The following is a 22,772-nucleotide window of genomic DNA, read 5'->3' on the forward strand; positions in this document are numbered from 1 at the left end:
TCCCTGGCAACGTTGATAATATAGATATCAAATAGAGATATAGAAGTTTGATTTTATGGAAATATTGATGAAACATTAGAAAAAAAATGTATAGATATCTTTATAACTAGTTTATGAAATTTGGATGGTAGTTTATTAGACCATAATTGACCAATTTTAATTGTATAGGAATACAATATTTAGATATCTATTATATATGTATCTGCAAAAATGGGTGAGAATTAAAATAAATATATTAATTTTCATACACATAACAAAACGTCAAAATATATTGTGCATGTAACAAAATCAAAAAGTTCATCAAGTCAAAATCTAAATTTACGTTTGCCATTTGTCACTTTTCTTTTCTTTTTTTCTTTTTTTCTTTTTTCTATTTATTCATCGGTTTTAAAATTCTCAATACTTAGTTTATCAAATTTAATATTATAACATTCAATTTTTAAACTTTTATTAAATAGAATATGATTACAAACTACAAATTTTAACACATAAATTTCAACAAATATTTTACCGCTTGCTATGTTTAAAAAAAATCTTATAAAATAACGATTACAACATGATATGAAATTTAATAATATTTTTTAGGTGAAATGACTAAGTTTTAGATGCTAAAAGAAAAAAAAAACCTATATCAATTCAATTTTTGTGGTGAGGAGGTGTTATAAAAATTCATTGGAAAACTTCAAATGAAGCTAAAAATAAATATAGGTTCTTTTCGTTTGTATAGTTTTTTAAAATCCAATTTCTTTATAAACGAGAGCTTTTGAGTTGAAAAAACGGAATATTGAGAAAAGTTATAAATTAAAAAAATAAAGAGATCTTAAAACTTCCCATATTTGATGTGTGAAATTATAAATACTAAATAGTTATGTAATAAGAACACAAACTTGAAATTTTTATTTTAAACTAGGCTAATGTAACTAATTTTTTAAATAAAACTTTTAAAATTTGTCGAAATATCTAAATTTCTTTATATGTTATGAAATATCAAAAATAAATAAAGAATTGTCAAAATGGGGAAAATAAAATTAAAAAGTAATCATAATGAAAACTCTGTATTCTCAAAATATTTTTAAGAATTTTGAAAATTATCTAAACCCTAAATCCCAAATTTTCTCAAAACTTGTCGAATTCCCAAAATTTGGTCCAAATAATGGTTCTTATTTAGATTTCGATTGCAATTTTAAACAATGTACTTTGCACTGTATATTAAAATCAATTTTCAATAAAAGTTGAAACAAGAAATCTCCGGTATGAAAACAAACAATAAAAAAAATCAACGTTTCACCCATGTTTCAATAACATTCACTACATTTGTAGCAATAAAAAAAATCGACAATTTTCACATTATTTTTTTAAATGTAAATATATAAATTAAAAATTTGCATCAAAAAAAGAAAATAACAAAAAAAAAAAATACATTTTTCATGGAATATTGTTAAGAGAGTAGAAGTTTGGATCACCAACGTCTCTAACATCATGTTGGAGTAAAGCCAATTATACAATTAATTTTAAGGCCTTGCTCGATGCGACACCGTAGACGTCAATAGTACCGAAGGCAATCCCAACGTTTTCATTTGGCACGTCGGGGCTTGTGCAAGAGTACAATTATTTTGAAGGTAAGGTCTTGTCCGACGTGACTTTGTAGACATCGGCAATACCGAAGGCAGTCCCAAACGTTCTCATTCAACACATAAGGGCTTGTCCACATTTTTTTTCGGCACCCATTAGGGTGCATTGGAAGAAACCTCCTCTTCTGACCTAAGATATTGTATTGTAAATATTTTGTAAAATCTATTATTTTTTAAAATTTCCCTATATAACATGTATTTTAAAAATTTTAAAATTTCAAGTTTATCACGTGTAAATTTGAATATTTTTTGTTTTCAAAATCTAAGTTTTGAAAAGTATTACAGTTGAGTTAGATATGAGATGAGATTGTTTAAGATAACCAGTGAGAGATGACATTGTCCATTAAAACTGGGCAAAGAATAAATACAACTTTATTATTATATTTAGTTGTACATCAAATATAAATATGAGGAATCGTAAAAGATGATAAATTTGACAAGATATTTATAACATATATAAAATATTCAGATTCTATCAATAATAAATATTGATAGACATTGATATACTTATATAAGTGATATCGATAGACAATGATATAAGTATCACTGACAGTTTCTATCATTGACAGAATCTAAAATTTGTAAATATTTTAATTTATTTTGCTATTTTTGAAAATGTCACTTATATATATTATTAAAGAATGCACCATTATACTATTATAAAAGGAAAACTAAACAAATGAAAAAAAGAGATAGTTATCAATCAAATTGACGTTTCTATTCAATAAATAGAAAATATAAATAAACATGTTTTTGTTTATTGTTTTTAAAATACAAGAGCGAAATACATACTAACATGAAATGAAAATCGATATAAAAGTACATTTACATAAGTATTCTTACAAAATAAACATGTCGAACATCATATTAGAAAATAAACTAGTATCGGGTCTATCGTTATAAATATTGTCGTTCATTTTGCTTTATTTAAAAGTAAAAAGAAAATGTAAATATTTTAAAAAACCATCCTAAAACTCTTTTAGTCTCCTAAATAACTCGTCTTTCTTCGCCACGGCCTACGGTTGCTCATCTTGTGAGCGGAAAGCCAACGCCGGACTTCAATAAATCCCTTCACCGATCCGATAAATTCCATCTCCGGCGAGAATCACAAGATCCAGACTGCAACTTTGAAGTTGAGTGCTGCTTTTAGTAAGCATTGTTATGTAATTTCTATTTCTATATTCAGTTTCCAGTGGAATTGAAGCAGGATCCGCTCCTACTGAACTAAAGAAAGGAAAGAAAAATGTTGAGGCTTAGAGCATTTCGGCCTTCGAGTGAGAAGATCGTGAAGATACAGATGCATCCGACCCATCCATGGCTTGTTACCGCCGATGCCTCGGATCACGTCTCTGTATGGAATTGGGAGCATCGGCAGGTCATTTACGAGCTCAAAGCAGGCGGAATTGATCAGAGGCGTCTTGTTGGTGCCAAGTTGGAGAAGCTAGCCGAGGGAGATTTGGGTTCGATCCGTTGTGATTTTCTTCTTAATTTTTTCGTTTTTAATTATGTTCGGGATGTTACTCTGAAAAATTTCTGCTGATTTGTGTATCTTGAACGTGATTGTTAGATTCGAAGGGGAAGCCGGCTGAAGCTATACGAGGAGGAAGGTGTGAGTCTGGCATCTTCCCGTTTTTCTTCGTTTCCGTTGGTTTGAAATCTGTCTAATGGGATGCATTTTTTAACGCAGCGTCAAACAGGTGAACTTCTATGACGATGATGTACGCTTTTGGCAACTTTGGCGGAACCGTTCTGCAGCTGCCGAAGCTCCTTCAGCTGTCAACCAAGTCACATCAGCTTTGAGTACCCCTGCCCCTTCCACAAAAGGGAGGCATTTTCTAGTTATCTGTTGTGAAAATAAAGCCATATTCTTGGATTTGGTGACGATGCGTGGTCGTGATGTACCGAAGCAGGATCTTGACAATAAATCTCTTCTCTGGTAAGTTTGTTACCCAGTTTGATACCTTGATAGAGTATTTGTAGAATTAATGTGTTTTGATTGAAAGCAATCTTGAATTCAGTTTTGAAACAAGAGAATTAAGAGAATTTATTTGGAGAGGGAGAGAAATAAGGGAGTTTTTAGAGGTGCAGAGACGTACTGGTGATGTTTGGTCCTTAATGAAGCCTTTTTTTGTTACCCTTCGGGCAATATTTTTACTTCGGTGGAGTCCCTTTCTTTAGTGGGGTTCTCGTGGGCTTGATTTTCGTGTGCCTTTGTTTTCTTTTATTTTTCCTCAAGGAAAGCAGTTGTTTCCATTTGTCAACGATCTTCTTATCATTAGGCCTAATTCTTGTGGTAAACTAACACTTCTATTGCTATGTAGACTTCATTTTACTTTATCCAATTCTCAGTTGTTTTCTTTTTGCCATTCAAATGTTTCCAAAATTTACGAAAATTTCCATTTCCTTTTTGCAATGCAAATCTTTCAAAGTTAAGATTTCTAATAAAGACCCTCAATTTCCATCTACTGGAACATGACAAATGTATTTAATTGTATTATTTAGGCTGCTATCAGTTTTTTTTTTTTTGTTTGTGGTTAGCGGTCTTGGATCACTAAACTGTTTGTCTTCCTTTTTCCTTTTCTTTTCTAAATTCCTGCTATCATTCATGTTGCAGCATGGAGTTCCTTTCTAGATCTTCGGGAGGAGATGGTCCTCTTGTCGCCTTTGGTGGATCAGATGGTGTTATAAGGGTTCTTTCAATGTTAACCTGGAAGGTTTGAGAAATTTACCTACTGATCAAGTTTGATAGCATTATCAAAATCTCATTCTTATTTTATAATTTCACATTTTCTTGCAGCTGGTACGCAGATATACTGGAGGTCACAAAGGATCAATTTCATGTTTGATGACCTTCATGGCTTCCTCGGGTGAGGTAACTCCATAAAATGTGATCTGGCTGTAATTTAGTATACATTGACTCAGTTCAAGTAATTTAATAGGAACTGCCTGTCTCATTTTTATCTAATGAGGTAATGTAGTCGTCAATTAAGTAAATAACATTTTTGGAAGAGAGGAATGATCACATTTTCAAAAACAGAATGAAGACAACAAAGGACATCCTTTAATCTTCTATTTTTGTTGTCTTTTCTTTTTTGTGTGTGTAAGGATTATCAACCTCTCAAAGACCATAACTTAGATTTTCTTGTTGCTAATTAGTCACACCTTTTGGACTTCTTTTGATAGCGACCTTTTGTACATCCTTTAGATTATTTCATAAATCAATGAAAGTGTTCCTTACAAAAAAAATCAATTTCAGTTTAATCTACATTTTTTTACATTTCTTTTCCAATTAAGAATCATCATGGGGAGCTAAAAAAAAAAAAAACAACAAAACATCATCATAGGGAAAAGTTGTTAAAATTGGAGATGCCATGTAAGTTTGAGGGAGTGAAGTTTGGATTATAAATGTGAGGACTTTGATGAAGATGATTGAACAATGATGGGTTTGCCTTTCTCGCGGAAAGTTCTTATTGGTACTTTGATGAGTATGTGCTGTGATCTCGTTCAGCCACACACACACTAACAAGAAAGACACATCATTTCCACTATCAAAGAAGTTACAAAAGGAGGGAGAGATGAGATATCCAAGCACATCAATGGGTTACAAAGAAAAAGTCCTAACTAGTGTAAATCTGAGCTAAGTTATAGTTACAAATTTCTTGTGGAGTAGAAGACCGAGTAGAAGTAAAAAGAATAGCCAAATCCCAAAAGACATCCCTGTTCATTTGTTGACCATGAACAATTATGGAATTCCTTTAAAACCAAACTCTCAAGAGGAGGGAGAAGATTCCATTGGATCAAATGATTTTCGCTTGAGCTTTGGGATGAGGGCAATCAATTAGTTGAAGGGAGGGCATTCCAAGCTTTGTTTGGCTAACACTATTATTTAGCCATATTATTGGCCTCATAACAAGGACTAATGGTGATGGCGAGTCAACAATAGTTTCCTTCAATATTTGCTAAAGCAATATATATATTAGGTTTTGAAGCAATATATATATATATAATATCCCTGTATGTCAAAAAGTGGTAAGTGGCTACTTTTGGAGTTTTGGAATACCCTAAACCAAAATATTGTTAGGTTTTGAAGCTTTTCGTAGGTTTTGGTTTGCGGTATCTTTCTTTCTCACTTTTTCGAGTTTTGTATAAAGTTTCTCTTTTCATCTCTTCAATGAAAAGATATGTCTCTTCCCAAAAAGTGGCAAGTGATTATGCATGATCCACATGGTTGCCCACATATCTGTGTTAAATCGTTGATTATGTAATTTGTTATCAAGCTTAAGCTTTTGGGTTAGTCATTAATTTAACTTGGCACCTGAGCAAAAGAGCCAAAAGGTCTTGTGTTCAAACTCCTGCAATGTTATTTTCTTCCCAATTAATATTGATTTCCACTTGTCGAGTCTTCTACATATTTCAAGCCCATAAGTGAGGGGGTTCTAGGGTGTTCATATAATATCTAAGTTTACCATTATTCATCAATGCATGGTTTTGATTTAATCGGTGATTTAACATGATATTGGAGTAGGAGGTCAAGGAGGTACTGTGTTTAAACCCCTTCAATGTTTTTTCCTTCCTAACTAATATTGATTTCCACTTGTTGGGTTTTCAGCAAATTTCCAAGCTCACAAGTGATGGCCGAACAGAAAAATGAACGGCTTTTTGAAAACCCAAATGAATTTTCATTTTTATTTTTGAAGTTAATTGTTGTTTTCTTTTCCAAGTATTTTGAACTCTGAAGTTAGTTAATGTTCTGATACTTATTTTGGAGTTGCTTAATATTTGATTATTCATTTCTTTATTTTAGGCTTTACTAGTTTCATTTATATTTTAATGTTATTTACCCAATTGAAACTTATAATACACGATATCTTACAGTAAACAAAACGCTAAATTTTATTTTCGATACGTGTTTTATTTCATGAGTTAACAATCTTGTTTGCACTGTCTTGATCTCCATTTTTTTCTTATTGATGCTTTCCCTACTTTTCATTTTGGATTTATTATCATATTGTATTTGTGAATTTGATTGCCAGGCACTTTTGGTATCTGGCGCTAGTGATGGCTTACTTGTACTATGGAGTGCAGACAACAGCCAAGATTCACGAGAACTTGTACCAAAACTAAGCTTAAAAGTTTGTCCTCTGACCCTCCATTTCTATTACTACTTTATTTGTTGGTTTATTAGTTATTATGTTTATATGTTTTACGGTTATGGCTTCTTCACAAAACTTTTTGTTGTCCATTTTTTCATCTTGATCTTATATTCTTCTATGTGGTTATTTCATAGAAGTTGTATACTTAAAGCATTCACGTGTCCTTCCATGATAAGTATATTTATCTGTGCTCCATAAAGATTAATGAACTTGGTTAATGATAAGATCTATTGCATTCTTGATAGGCACATGATGGTGGGGTAGTAGCTGTTGAACTTTCCAGAGTGATTGGAGGCGCTCCACAGCTTATCACTATTGGTGCGGACAAAACACTTGCTATTTGGGATACTATCTCTTTTAAGGTATTTGCATATCTATGGTGCATTACATTTTACAATGTTGGAGCGCTTAACATATGGACCTTCTTGGAAGTCTTCTTGAATATTGTATGATATCCCATATAATCTTTTCTTCTCAGGAACTGCGTCGCATTAAACCTGTTCCAAAATTGGCCTGTCATAGTGTTGCATCTTGGTGCCATCCTCGAGCTCCAAACCTTGATATTCTTACTTGTGTTAAAGATTCCCACATATGGTATGACTTTTTTTATTATTACTTCTCATTTTATTAATAGATTATGTCATCTAAGAATGTTGAGCATTTCCATCTTTTTTGGGAAATAAAGAGTGGTAATTGCTAAGCTTATGATATCAGCTCCCACCTATTTCCTAGGTTATTTAATTTTAGTTCTGTTTTTTCAGCTTCTTATTACATCAAGGCTTTTATAGGTTTTTAATCATGAAAGTTGTGTTTCTTATAAAAGAAATAAAAAATAAAATAAATAAAATCAAGGCTCTGATAGATTAGTTTTTTTCAGGGCTATCGAGCATCCCACATACTCAGCTCTCACAAGACCGCTTTGTGAACTTTCCTCCCTTGTCCCTCCTCAAGTACTTGCTCCAAACAAGAAAGTTAGGGTACGTCTTTTACCACAAGCGTGAATTTTGTAACTATTTCTTAATGAGTGTGTTTTGTTTTGGCTTCTATAAACATTCAACCTATTTTTTGTTGTTTTGTGGGGATTTTTTTACCTACTCGGCTACTCCTTGGTGTTCTTGCATTTTTTAAAAATTATTTTGTTGCTTTTTATTTTTATTTTTTGTTTTGTTATTTATTTATTTGGGGAAAGATGGAAAATATATTCTCCAAAAGAACACAACCAATAGGCTTTGGGGATGTGGGGTCTTTCAGCTTAATTGAGAGGGTTGACAAGGAAAACCTCCAATCTAATTTAATGAGGACACTCTATTATAGAAAGAATTGTGTTAGGCAGTCCAAGACGAGGCAGTAAACTCTACATTTTCAAAAAGAGAAATTTGTATATCCATTTGCTCCATATCTGCATTTAAGAAAGACCAATCAACTTTAGTAATTTGTGCCGTTTCTGACTTGTAAAATCTCAAATCTCCAGCCCCGGTGGCTTCCATGCTCAGTTTCTGAAAATGATTGAAACACCATCAAAACCAAATTGTTTTAGGTAAAATCAAAGTTTTTTTTTTCTGTTGTTGGAAAGGGCATGATCAACAAGAGAACAAATGAAACACATATGACAGGTGGGAGATTGTAGACCATTTAGTTTCGTTTGTTCTCTTTACTAGAAAATTGGGAAGTTCCTAACTGAAAGAATTAGAAAAGTGCTCCCTGCTATCACAAATGAGACTCGGTTGGCCTTTGTATAAGGAAGACAAATTGTACATGCTATTCATTCTACCCCAGTGAATTCCTTTTCTTTTCTATAAGAAAAATTAAACAACATGAATTATCAAACAGCCACCTTAACAATCATGTTGCTGGTTTATTGTATGACTGCTCATCAGTCTCATGTTGTAGGTTTACTGTATGATTGCTCATCCGTTACAACCTCATCTTGTTGCTACTGGAACCAATATTGGTGTTATCATCAGTGAACTTGATGCTAGATCTCTTCCAGCAGTAGCTCCTCTTCCAACTCCATCAGGCGGACGAGAGCATTCTGCTGTTTATATCGTTGAAAGGGAACTAAAGTTGCTAAATTTTCAATTGTCTCACACAACAAATCCATCTTTGGGAAATAATGGATCCTTATCTGAAGGAGGAAGGTTAAAGGGAGATGAGCTGCTACAAGTCAAGCAGGTCAAGAAACACATCAGCACTCCTGTTCCACATGATGCATATTCAGTTCTTTCCATTAGCAGTTCCGGAAAGTAAGTTGGCCCCATATTCTTCTTTGAATATTTCCGTGTAAAGTGGATTATGACATTTGGTTATGCATCCATATTAATAAAAGAGGGGTCATCAGAATTTTCATTTTGGATTGTTAAGTTTGATCTGTATTTCTTTCAAGTTTTTGCATAAGGATCTATTATTGATTTCAGCATCTCTTGCAATAATCAATCAATACGTGGGTGTTTTTTTTGTTTGAAAATTGTGCTCTAGGACTTGACAGCTTTGTTTTTTCTTTATAGTGCTATTCTTGCCTTCATTAATTTCTAGTAGACGAATACAAGAATCTGGCTAAAGGTGGTAATTTCATTCCAAAGTTGTAATTCATTTGATGCAGGTACCTTGCTATAATTTGGCCTGATATTCCGTACTTTTCCATATACAAAGTAAGTGACTGGTCCATTGTTGATTCCGGAAGTGCAAGGCTTTTGGCTTGGGATACATGTCGAGACAGGTTTGCATTACTGGAATCTGCTATACCTCCTAGATTTCCTACAATTCCTAAGGGGGGATCATCAAGAAGAGCAAAGGAGGCTGCAGCAGCAGCAGCACAAGCGGCTGCAGCAGCTGCTTCTGCTGCTTCCTCGGCCAGTGTTCAAGTTCGTATTTTGCTCGATGATGGGACATCAAACATATTGATGAGGTCCATAGGTAGCCGCAGTGAACCGGTATTTGGCCTTTTGATCTCGCCATTTTTGTTTCCTTCTTATACTTTCTTTTGGGACAATGGTAGAATGTACTTCTAGTTCAATGTGATGGCAAATGCCGTCCATGATTTAATAGACTAGTTCAATTTTACAAGGTCTAATACCATGGAATGAGAAATGAATATTAACCGACTCCTTTTGACCTAGTGCACTCTTTTTTTTTTTCATTTTCATTTTCTTTTTTCTTTTGGTTTTATTTTTTATGAAAAAGTATGCTCTTACCTTTTAAATTTTAAAGTAAATGAGAACTATCTGTTTATGATTTGATGCTAATTTAACTATTCTCCAACAAATTGTTGCCTCCTAAAATTCCTCGACACTCCAGGTGAGATTGCCACATTAAGGGAAACCTAGGTGTAGATTAAGCATTGAAAGTGAAAACAAAGAAGTTGGTGATGAGGAATTCTTTTTGAGGCCATATTGGTTTATGAAAAAGAGAGGAAAGTCCATTGAGATTGTATAAGCCTGAAGGATAAATCCTAGAATTACGTATGTTACTGTGTTGTGAGAAAGTAGGGTTATATATAGTTTGATTCAGGCTACTGTTCGCTCGAGCTTTAATTGTCATATTATTATCTATATTTATATATTGGGGAATTGATATGTTAGATATTTGGTTGGTTTTTTTTGAAAATAAGAAAACAGAAATAATATTGCCCCGCCCAGTGCCCATATATGGCTGAATGCTTATGGAGCTCTTTAGCATTATTTATGTCTAATGTTTAGCTATTTGTTAAATATGCATTATTTTTCAGTCGTTGGATATTCTACTGCATTCATCTCATGCAGTGCCAAGCTTCAATAAGATTAGCTAGTCATTGCACTTTTCATATTATTTTTCTCAAGTCTTATTTACTTTACATCATTATACAGTATGGGGAGAAAATGTAATTGCTAAAATAACGTTTTTAGGTTGTTGGTTTGCATGGCGGGGCTCTACTTGGCGTTGCATATCGAACATCTAGGAGAATTAGTCCTGTTGCTGCCACAGCAATTTCAACAATGCCTTTATCAGGATTTGGCAACAGTGGTGTTTCTTCCTTTACAAGTTTTGACGATGGTTTTTCATCACTTAAATCTTCTGCTGAGACAACACCACCAAACTTCCAATTGTACAGGTGACAATTTAACGTTACCCCCATCTCTCCAGTTCTATTTCCCCCTTTTATTCACTCTGGCTGATGTATCTCTTGCAGCTGGGAAACTTTTCAGCCTGTTGGCGGGCTTCTGCCCCAGCCAGAATGGACTGCATGGGACCAAACTGTTGAATATTGTGCTTTTGCATACCAACATTACATTGTCATATCTTCTCTTCGGCCTCAATATAGATACTTGGGAGATGTAGCAATTCCACATGCTACTGGAGCCGTTTGGCACCGTAGACAACTTTTTGTGGCTACTCCAACTACCATAGAGTAAGTTATATTTCCCCCTTGTTTTTGTAACTTCTGGTTGTATTCCTGGCTTAACATTCATCATCTTCCTCATGAATTCTGTTTTCCTCTCAAATAATGGGAGAGACGTGTCTTCTTCAATTTTGGAGTTCAATCTTGTAATGTGTTTGTTTCTGAAGTTCAATCTTGTAATGTGTTTGTTCTGAAGTTCGATCTTATAATGTGTTTGTTTTGTTTTCGTTTCTGTATTCAAATTCATGAGTTTTCCAAATTACAGTTGAGCATTAGCATGTCACTCACATCAAATCAAGGTACTTGGTATCCATAATTCATTCTTTGTTGAGGTGGAAGAAGATTTAGATCACCTTATTTGGAGATGTTAATTTGCGAGATCTATTTGGAACCACTTTGTTGCTTGTATAAGTATAAGTAAAATTTGTGGTCCCTTTTTTTTGCTTGTATAAGTATAAGTAGCTTTTCTCATTCATCCTTGTCATTCAAGGTAATTCATATTCTTTGATATCTTATAAATTATTGTTAGTTCTAAATGTTGTCTTCTAAATTGTATTTCACATTGCATTTGATAGATTTTTCAAGGCATTCCATTTCGATAGATGGATCTTATTGGGTTCTGCTCGTCTTGGTGTTCTTCATCAAAACCTTATGCTAATTATTCTGTTCAAAAGATTTGCTTGTATTTAGAAGTTTTTATTTTCTCTGTTTAAGCTTTGTATTATCTCTATTAACTACTCTTCTATGCTTTTTGGTATTGTGTATATTTTTAACATTAGTCTCTTTTCATTTTAGCAATGAAAAATTTTGTTTTCTTTTAAAAGAAATGATAGAAATTTGAAATTTAAACTTAAATGAAATACTACTAGAGCTTATGCTACTTTGTTCTGCTGTATGTTCTAGATGTGTTTTTGTGGATTGTGGAGTTGCACCTATTGACATTGAAACGAGAAGGATGAAGGAAGAGATGAAGTTGAAAGATGCACAAGCAAAAGCCATTGCTGAGCATGGGGAGTTAGCTCTTATCACTGTAGATGGTCCTCAAACTGCTACCCAAGAAAGGATAACGTTAAGACCCCCAATGCTTCAGGTAAAATCTTATTCCTTTTCTTTATATGTGTGTCTGTGGTCATAATATTAGAAATGTTATCTGATTTCCTGTTGTGCGCATCCTTGACCAATAAGGGAAGACCCTTTCCAATTGACTTTAGAATATTTGCAGATCCTGATGGGGAAAGTTTCTTCCATTGTGAAATTTAACCATTTAAAATTTCTAATAGTGACTGAACACCTCTTAAAAAAATAATGATGACATTTGGTTTCCCGATTGGACAGTAGTTCCTAAATCCACTTTTTTAAATAGTTGTATTGTCTACTCACCATCCAATATATTGTTCTACTAACCATCCAATGTTTTGTTTTGGCATGTCCTAGGCTCCTAACAAAGTAAAATTTATGAATAATAATAAGAAAAATCACACTAAGAAAGTAGTTCCATGTTGAATGTATGTTCAATACCTACCCTTCATTCAAAATAGTGTGTAAAAAAATACTCTTTATTCAAAATAGTGTTTCTCTGGCTAAATATTTGGTATATTTACTGTTTATAGTTTTTGAACCAATATGAGTTATGCTAATTTCTTTCTAATCTTTAATTTTATCATACTATTTCAGGTGGTGCGATTAGCATCATATCAGCAAGCTCCTTCTGTACCACCATTTTTATCATTACCCAAACAGTCGAAAGCAGATGCAGATGATTCAATGATGCAAAAAGATTTTGAAGAAAGAAAAGCAAATGAGATAGCAGTTGGCGGTGGTGGAGTGTCAGTGGCAGTTACTCGTTTCCCAGCTGAGCAGAAACGACCTGTAGGACCTCTAGTCGTGGTTGGTGTTAGAGATGGAGTTCTATGGTTAATTGACAGGTACTTGAATCTTGTAATATATATCTATTTTTTTATATATATATATATATGAATTTAAAGGACATAACTATCGTTCCTCCCAAAACAAAGCACAAATGTTGAAGTTTTCAGCACAAATGTTAGAGATGGTTCAGTATGCCAACGTGATGGCTTAACTAATCGCTAATGTGCATGATTTTACTACTTCTCCTTTCAAATTGAAGAATGTGGTATTCAAAGTTTCAGTCTGAAGTGGGCGCTTTTAATCAAAGTGTTTATATTTTCTTTGTATTAAGATCTTTACTAGTGTCTCAACTCTTTGTTACTTTGGTTCTTTCAACTTTGTGATCATTTATTGGTCGTTTTTCCATATGTTTTGTCTGGGTTCATCTCTGTTTAGTTTGTTTGGAAAACTTTGTCTTTTTCTTATTTTGCTCTTAGTATATTACTATTGTACTTTGAGCATTAGTCTCATTTATTATTAATAAAGAGGTTTGTCCCCGTTTTAAAAAAAAATGTGCAAGCAGTTCAATCAACAGGAAATTAGCACAAAAATTTGCTTGTATCTATCAGTCTCTCTGCATGTCTTTTTTATAAGAAACATGTATATTCATATAACAAAAGAGAACAACCTAAGGGCAAGGGACAAGAGGGCCTTCCCCAAAAGAAACTAAAAGAATGATGATCTTTCAATTGTTGAATATCATAGAAAGGCTATAATTACAAAAGTGTTTGGTGTAATTCGTACTCCACCAAGAAGCTGTGTGTTGCAACCCAGTCAAAAAAGAATCAAAAGAATTTTAGCTCTCTTAAAAAACGTTACTATTCCTTCCTTTCCAAATGCACCACAAAAGGGACCGGGCAAGTTGCACATTTCTGTAAGATGTTTCCTTTTCGGGTTATAACCTCTAATGTTGAGCCCTTCAATTAACCAACTATCAACCTTACTAGGAAGACAAAGCTCCAAAGAAAAAATTCTAAACAAAGTGTTCCAAGCTCTCCTAGGAAAGATACAGGGCAAAAATAAGTGGTCCAAGGTCTCCTCTTCTTTGAAACAAAGGCAACACATCGAAGGGCTGAGCATAGTAAGTTTCTTATGAGTGTTAAGACTTCCATAGGCGGGAGACTATAAGAAAATTTTCACCTTTTTTGGAATTTTAGTCTTCCATATGTGACGAATCAAAGGATCAACAATGGAGGGGGATCTCTTGGTTAAATTAAGGAAAGTAGACTTCGTACTAAAGCTGCCATTAACGTTAGGAGTCCATTTAAGACTATCACCATCATACAAGGGGTCTAAAGAATGAGGAATTTCCAGTATTGGGGCCACATTGTCAAGCTCGTTATTGAGCGCATTTCTTCTAAGGCTTAAGTTCCACGAATGAGTAACAATACACCAACAGTCAGCCACGAAAGCATCCTTGTTCAACAACAAGGAGAACAAGGTAGGAAATTCTTCTGCAAGGCCCAAGTTCTACGAATGAGTAACAATACACCAACAGTCAGCCACAAAAGCATCCTTGTTCAACAACAAGGAGAAAAAGGTAGGAAATTCTTCTGCAAGGCCCAAGTTCTACGAATGAGTAACAATACACCAACAGTCAGCCACAAAAGCATCCTTGTTCAACAACAAGGAGAAAAAGGTAGGAAATTCTTCTGCAAGGCCCAAGTTCTACGAATGAGTAACAGTACACCAACAGTCAGCTACAAAAGCATCCTTGTTCAATGACAAGGAGAACAAGGTAGGAAATTCTTCTGCAAATCTGATTTTGGTACCTTTTCTCAACACGAAAGCTGAGAATTTGAAGGTCTCCTTGTGCTTCAAAATACTGGCCCATAATCTGTAAGACTGTTCTCGGTTCGGATCTTTAGTAGACCACTCATTCTCCTCTAGGCCGTAAATGGCCACAATTAAGCGCCTCCATAAAGAGGCTTCTTCCTTGCTAAACCTCCAAAACCATTTAGTGGGAAGAGCAATGTTCTTTTGCCTCAACGAGCCAATCCCTAGGCCACCATAACAGATTGGGCGAGAAGTACAATCCCAATTGACAAGTTGGGCAACCGAATTAGTAGACCTTCCTATCCAAACAAAATTTCTAAATCATATTTTCCAATGTATTGATAACACCAACTGGAGCTTGTGCAAGGGACTAAATAACAAGGAAGGCTATTGAGTACTAATTGCACAAGAGTTAACCTACCCCATTTAGAGAAGGACACATTCCTCCACCTATCGATTTTATATATGAATCGCTCTTCAAGGGCGTTCCACATCTCTTTTCTATTACAACCCCCTCCAATAGAAAACCCCATGTAGTTAAAGAGAAGACTTTCAACCGAGCACCTCAGAGAATTAGTATAAGGAGTCAAGTCATCACTGTTAAGGTTAATATCGATCAAAGACGTTTTGGATTTGTTAAGGGATAAACCAGCTCCCAGGAGAAAGATATTGATCACCTTCCACCATGTCTCCAAATTTCCATCCTCCCAAGAAGAAAAAAAATGAGAATCATTTGTATACTGAAGGTGGGTTAGATCATTTGTCAAGTTCTCTAAATGGAAGCCTTTTAAACTCCTTTTCATTTCAGTAGTGAATAAGACAGCTTAGAGCATCTCCCACGATTGTAAAGAGAAAAGGGGCAAGGGGATCACTCTGACGAATGCTCCTTTTAGCAAAAATCTTTCCTCTCGGCCTACCATTGACAATGATGGAGGAATTAGTTGTCGACAAGCAGCCCCAAATCCATCTCCTCCATCTTTTACCAAAGCCTTTGAGTTTCATGGCCATATCAAGAAAAGATAAATCCACCTTGTCGTAGGCTTTCTCCAGATCAAGCTTCAAAAGAGCGCCTTTTCTGCCTTTTAAAGACCATTCATCAACACACTAGCCAATTCTTTTAATATTTCATCTAACCATGTCTCCTTGTGAAGTATTTAAAAAACCACACTAGCTTTCTGATTTTGATCATGCTAATCTGCATAGAGTTGATACAGTCACTCGTCATTTTTCATTTCATTTCCAATTTCGATCTCTTTTATGCTCAGAAGGATTCTTGAATTTTGAGTCAGAAAAGAGTTTTTAACTATAATAATGGGAATCTGGACTTATGCTGCTTGAGCTTTTTCGGCCAGGTACATGAGTGCACATGCTTTATCCTTAAATCATCCTGGTATTCGTTGTCGGTGTCTTGCTGCCTATGGTGATGCAGTCAGTGCTGTCAAATGGTATTAACTTTTTTCTCTCTGTTTTTCATTTTGTCATGGCAGAAAATGTTTCAAGTCCTAAATATTTCTTTTTCTTGCAGGGCAAGTAGGCTTGGTAGAGAACATCATGATGACTTAGCTCAATTTATGCTCGGTATGGGCTATGCTGCGGAAGCCCTACATCTACCTGGAATATCTAAGAGGTAAACATATACATGCAGTAAAGATGGTATCCTAATGTAAAATTAAAAGGCCTATGTTGTCATTTGTTGCCATCTTGCCAATCCCCTTTATACATATTTCTTAATCACCCATTGCCTGGAGTCTGTCACTCATTTGACATGAGGTCAATGTGTCAAAACAGTGACAGTGGTATAACAATCTGATTACTCTAGTCCTACTACTTTTTAATCCATCTCTATTTGAAAATTTCAGATTGGAATTTGATCTGGCCATGCAAGGAAATGATTTGAAAAGAGCACTTCAGTGTCTTCTTACTATGAGCAACAGCCGGGACATGGGACAAGATAATGCAGGGCTTGATTTGAATGACATTCTTAGCTTAACAACTAAAAAGGAAGATATGGTTGAAACGTTTCAAGGAATAGTGAAATTTGCAAAAGAGTTTTTGGATTTGATCGATGCTGCGGATGCTACTGGACAGGCTGATATTGCTCGTGAGGCTCTAAAGAGGTTAGCTGCTGCAGGTTCCTTGAAAGGTGCATTACAGGGTCATGAGATAAGAGGATTGGCCCTGCGATTAGCAAATCATGGAGAGTTGACACGACTAAGTGTAAGTTCTGGAAAATACTTTTCTTGCCTTAGTTCATTTATGCTCAAAACTTGGTAATTGTTTTTATTATACAAAATATGTTGTGCTCGACAGTATATGCTTTAACTAGGTTATTTCATCTGATCCAAATTTTTACCTCATACTGTTGTTTTGTGTAGATTCTATCTTAACCATTAAATTTCCTGTTGCATTTAAATGTCATTTCAGCTTCTTTGTTTTCTCTTTATAAGTATGGCCTCGAGCAGTCACCAATCATTGCAAATATGGGATCTTTAGATTACATTTACAGTCGCATTCCTTTTCCCTTCATTTTTTGGTCACAGTAATTGGTATTCATGCCAAGCCGAGCTAGAAAGGTTGAACTTTCTTTAAAAAGTGGAAAAAATATCAGACAATTAGGCATTAGCTAATGAATTTTGACTGGAGCTGTTTTTCGAAAATTACCTGTTTCATCTCTAAAACTTGGCTAGAATTTTATGAACTTATCTTGGAGTAGAATAAAAAAATGAAGCAAAATATTAGAAAATATGTGAAGGAAAACAAAAAGAAAACATAAGCAAATCGGCCTAATTTTGTATATTCTTTGTTTTTGTGTAAGTGGCAGACTGGATCATCGTGCCTACAGCGGTTGCGCTGATTTATTAATGTTTCTCAAGATGTATAATATTCAATGCTTTGTTTAAGATAAATGACAGATGTAAATGCTACAGGGATTGGTAAACAATTTGATCTCTGTCGGCTCGGGACGCGAAGCAGCATTTGCAGCAGCAGTTTTAGGAGACAATGCTCTCATGGAAAAAGCATGGCAAGACACAGGAATGCTTGCGGAAGCAGTGCTTCATGCTCATGTATGTAATCTTTATTTGTGCTGCATATGTACTTCTGTTTGGGTATTAACTTTCATATAATTTCCAGGCTCATGGGCGACCGACATTGAAAAGCTTGGTTGAGTCTTGGAACAAGATGCTACAAAAGGAGATGGAGCACACTTCATCAGAAAAGACCGATGCTACAGCCGCATTTTTCGCATCACTTGAGGAACCAAAACTCACAAGCTTGGCAGATGCAGGGAAGAAACCTCCAATTGAAATCCTTCCTCCTGGAATGCCAACTCTTTCATCTTCCATTCTTGGTCCAAAGAAGCCAACTCCTGGAGCACAAGGTGCATTGCAACAACCAGCCAAGCAATTAATGTTGGAGGCACCACCTGCTAATCCACAACCACCTCCAGATGGTACATCAACGCAATCGGAACCAAATGAACAGACTGCAGGTGGTAATGCCCTAACTTCAACAACAGCTACTGACACGTCTCCGACTACTCCAGCTGAAAATGGTCCTACAACTTCAAATGGTTCAGAGCCATCGGATATTCAATTAGCATCCTCCAACACAACACCACCAGTAGAGACTCAAATACCAACACCATCAGTAAATGATACCATACATCCTGAGGCCATATTAGAGTCGCCTGAAGTTCAGAATTCCTCTGTTCCGATTTCATCTTTCACAAATGATGCACCACCACCATCAGAGGCCCCATCCGAGGTACCTGAGCTTCAGAATACCCCTCTTCCAAATGTATCACAAATCTGAAATCCAGCTATAGTCGAGTATAGAAGGTGAGATTGATTTTGGTAACAGTTGTTGCCGCCTCTCGACCGAAGCGCCAACGCACCTCACTCCCAAGAGGGTACTAACTAACAGCCGAGTCCTCTCCGAACCACAAGTTGTAATGTATTCTTCATGTGTTAGATTCTCTCTCGCCTATTGTGCCATACAAAGTTGCATATATTCTTTCGTTCTTTATTGCCTTAGAACACATTTCAATATATATGCAGTTCCATTTGTAAAATTTTTCTGGTGTGATTGTGTAATTTAGTGTTAGCTAGAATTTATCTCGAGAGTCGACATTGTTTTACAATGTTCAATATACTAATTCTTAGTATTTTTTCCTGTTATGAACGTTTTTGTATTGTTGTTGCTATGTATTGTTTTTGAATGTGTCGTCTATAAAGTATACCTGTATGAACTTCTTTGATTGTTATGGTGAATATATCATATATCTATTTGGAACTACTGATCGCATTTTGAAGACTTCATTTTGAAATTTGAAAGGAAATAACCCATTTTTAATCTCATGAACTAAAATTGTATTTTTACATTTAGTTTTATATTATTATTAATTGTGATGGGAAAGTATTCTTACATTGCTATGACAAATGAAATTAAAAATAAAATTCATTAATTTCTCCCATGCCAAAAACTTCTCTATGCACTTTACATAGATGAGAAAATTGAGATAATAGTAGTGACTTATATAATTCTTTTAGTATACAATTTCACTAACAATTCTTAATAGTAATTACATTGCAGATATTGGATATGAGAAATTTCCATACTATTGAAGTACTAAAAGTCTTACTTACAACAAACGAGACATGAAATCTCTATTCATGATGAAAGAATGAAGGTAGTGGAGAGAAGAAAATCCTCTCAACAAAAACGAGGAATACATTAAATATATTATCACTAACATTCATACGTATGTATGTACATACTTACATTTATAAGTACATGTACATGTTGATTGATAGGATAAAGAATTTTTAATAAATTTCTCTCGAACTAACCTTTTATTTAGAGTCATTTCGATTATTTTTATTTTCTTGAATGCTCAAAGATTATAAAGATAGAAAAGAGTATTGAGACCGGATTGACTAATACTTAGTGGGGAAAAGAGACAAGAATTGTTTAATTAAGTTAGGAAAATTTCCCAACTTCCATAGCCTAATTTCCTCACGTTACTGAGCGTCTACTTTTCTCATTGCGTTGCTTAATTTTAACGCAATTTGATCTTCAAAATGTCTACTCTAGAACACATTTATTTTTCTAAAACCAATCATTCTATTCAGAACACGAGTCTTACATGGTTTGGTTATAATCACTTGAGCTCATCTAATCAATACTAACCCTTATGAAAACCACTCATTAAACTGTTTGTGGTTGTCAACTGAAGTAGCATGATGAAATGTTTGAAAGGCCCACAACTCAGTTGTGTTATCCTGGATGGGAGTTGCACTAAGCAACAAGTGATGTAATAAGAATAAAGGTAGAGAAAGTTATAGTTAGTTAGAGAATGGAAACAACTATAGTTAGAACAATTAGATACTTTATTGTTTCATAAACAATTTTCTTGTAAACTACTTTGTAACAAACTTACAAAGCATTATTAAATACATCATCTCTTAATCTTTGAAGGCAGATATTTCATTTGGAAAAAAATATCCAACTTTGAATTATATCAAAGTGGTATCAGAGCAACCCTGATCTTTTGGGATAGATGGCTGGTCGGAGAGTGATAAACCCAAACGCGAGGAACGATCGTGTGCAAGAAGAAGCGAAGGATCCTTGAGAGATCTTCATAACAAGTTTGATAGACTGATGGAAAGCGTGGATTTATTGAGCTTGAGAGTGGAAGAACCACCAACGCCGCTGCGAATTGAAGCAAAATTTTTAAACGATCACCATTTTGGTGACAGAAGAGGCTGATGAGCAAGGGGAAACCTCATAAATTTTAACAATTCACGAGGCTTCCATAGAAGAAGACCTGACACCTTGCCACAACACTTTGACGATGATTTTCAAGAGGATCAAGAAGCATGATAAGAAATTCAAGAAGATGACTCCTCGAGTGGTGACGAGCAAGGAGATGTCTGGAATTTCAATGACGAATTGCGGACAGGACGAAACAATAGAAGAGGCAAAGCCAAAAGAGAAGAATATGACTACAAGATAAAAATCGATCTCCCAACGTATGATGGCAAACGAAACATATAATCATTCTTGGATTGGATAAAGAACACTGAGAACTTCTTTAACTACATGGATACGCTTGAACGTAAGAAAGTCCATTTGGTTGCCTTGAAACTTCGAGTTGGTGCCTCGACATGGTGGGATCAGCTGGAAATTGATAGGAAAAGGTGTGGGAAGCAACCGATCCATTCTTGAGTGAAAATGAAGAAGCTATTGAAGGCACGTTTCCTACCTCCAATTTATGAACAAACCTTATACAAAAATTGTTGCTAGGGTACTCGGATAGTAGTTGACTATATTGAAGAATTTCATCGTCTAAGTGCAAGAATAAATCTGAGTGAAAATGAACAGCACCAAATTGCAAGATTTGTGGGAGACTTTTGGTTCGGTATCAAGGAAAAGGTAAAGCTACAACCATTTCGTTTTCTTTCTGAAGCGATTTCTTTAGCAGAAACAACGGAAGAGATGGTTGCAGTTAGAACTAAGAATCTAAATACGAAGTCAACTAGGAGACAACCTCAACAAGAAGGAACAACTATCTGGATAAGGCAAATGACCAATCCTCAACCTCAAAAAGAGAAAAAGGGAAGGAGGTCGACAAACGGGAGATAGTTAATGAGAAGAAGAAGAAGGAGTCAATGTACAAGAATAACAGTCATAATAATTACACTCGATCTTCATAGTCAAAGAGATTTAAATTGCTTTAACCAACAAAATTAAATTGATCAAGATTCATGTCTCTTTGCATATTAAGAGGAAAAAAATGCATTAGAGAAATTGCTTTCATTTATGCATTAATTGTTCAACAAGAAGAAGGTAGGGCATGAACTTTTTTCCAAGAATTTTGAGAAAATAATAGACTGTCTAATTATGATGCCAAGGAATTGATGCTAGAATTAGAAAGAAAATTAATCAAACAAGATTGCTTTAATTTCACAAAAAAGGGGGCATATTGCATGCTTATGTATCAAATCACAAATTGAATTCAACAAAATTAATTTGGCCAAGAAAGAAATAATTTTTTAACACAGTTTGTAGAGAAATTAACGCAAATCTAGCAACTTCAATCAAGGCTTTGAATCAAGAATTGTAATGAAAAGTTCTTTCTTTTTATTATTAGTTGATTTGAAAATATTTTTGAAATCTTCCTTTGAAAATATCAACCCTCGAGTGCTATAGATTTTATTTGTGTTGTTTTTGTGCAAATCTTCCTTTAAATCGTTGTCGTTATCCTAACTATATTAAAAATAGTTGAAGAAGAAAATTATTTTTGGACGATTCTACCTCTTCTCAAATTTTAAATTTACAAAATTATCATATATTTGAAAATAAATATTAGATGGTGTTTAAATTTTAAAAAAGAAAAGTACAAGATCAATTTTATATAAGAAATTTATTTATTATATTATTTATTTAATACAAATAGTAAAATCAATATTAACAATTCATTGTATATATCTTTTCAAATTCTTACCTTCATCCTAGAAATTGAAAGGCTTTTATTTACTTATTTTAATAATTTAATTTTTAAAAATTATGAATTTATATTTAACGATGACATCTCAACAAAATATTGAAATCTTTATTTCTTTTGATGGTATACATCACTGTCTCTTCAACCATTTTCTTACCAACATTTGAATTTCTATCTGTTTAGGTTAACTTTTTATTTTTTGACTCACTATATATGTATGTTTTCCGTTATAGCAAAGGTATATGATTTGTGTGGCAAATGTATATGATTTGTTTTACTAGGCCATGTAATGTTGAAATTACAAAACTCCGAATAAATGCTAAAAATAGAATTTGAACACATTTTGAAATTGATGGACATTTATTATTATCATAATTTTAGTTGTAATTAACTTTGAAGGTAAATATTAGAATGATAGTCAT

At 34.3% G+C, this 22,772-nt stretch overlaps 1 protein-coding gene across 2 annotated transcripts; it reads left to right on the forward strand.

Annotated features, from left to right (window-relative positions):
- Positions 1 to 2,617: 2,617 nt before the first annotated feature.
- LOC101213309 lies at positions 2,618 to 19,139 on the forward strand. 2 transcript variants are annotated; one of them, XM_004149271.3, is made up of 20 exons: positions 2,618 to 3,091; positions 3,199 to 3,238; positions 3,319 to 3,567; positions 4,246 to 4,345; positions 4,429 to 4,503; positions 6,665 to 6,763; positions 7,030 to 7,146; positions 7,263 to 7,378; positions 7,662 to 7,761; positions 8,675 to 9,027; positions 9,384 to 9,714; positions 10,666 to 10,871; positions 10,950 to 11,168; positions 12,063 to 12,249; positions 12,834 to 13,084; positions 16,196 to 16,288; positions 16,369 to 16,470; positions 16,703 to 17,060; positions 17,771 to 17,908; positions 17,976 to 19,139. In XM_004149271.3, exons 1-20 carry the CDS (start codon positions 2,875 to 2,877, stop codon positions 18,654 to 18,656), a joined length of 4,032 nt encoding a protein of 1,343 aa, XP_004149319.1. In that variant the 5' UTR covers positions 2,618 to 2,874; the 3' UTR covers positions 18,657 to 19,139. The 2 variants fall into 2 exon arrangements, with proteins under 2 accessions (XP_004149319.1, XP_031744424.1); XM_031888564.1 differs by lacking the exon at positions 2,618 to 3,091 and having other exon boundaries at positions 3,199 to 3,240.
- The last annotated feature ends 3,633 nt before the right edge of the window (positions 19,140 to 22,772 follow it).

Source organism: Cucumis sativus, chromosome 7, assembly GCF_000004075.3.
Source record: "Cucumis sativus cultivar 9930 chromosome 7, Cucumber_9930_V3, whole genome shotgun sequence".
Classification (NCBI taxonomy): domain Eukaryota; kingdom Viridiplantae; phylum Streptophyta; class Magnoliopsida; order Cucurbitales; family Cucurbitaceae; genus Cucumis; species Cucumis sativus.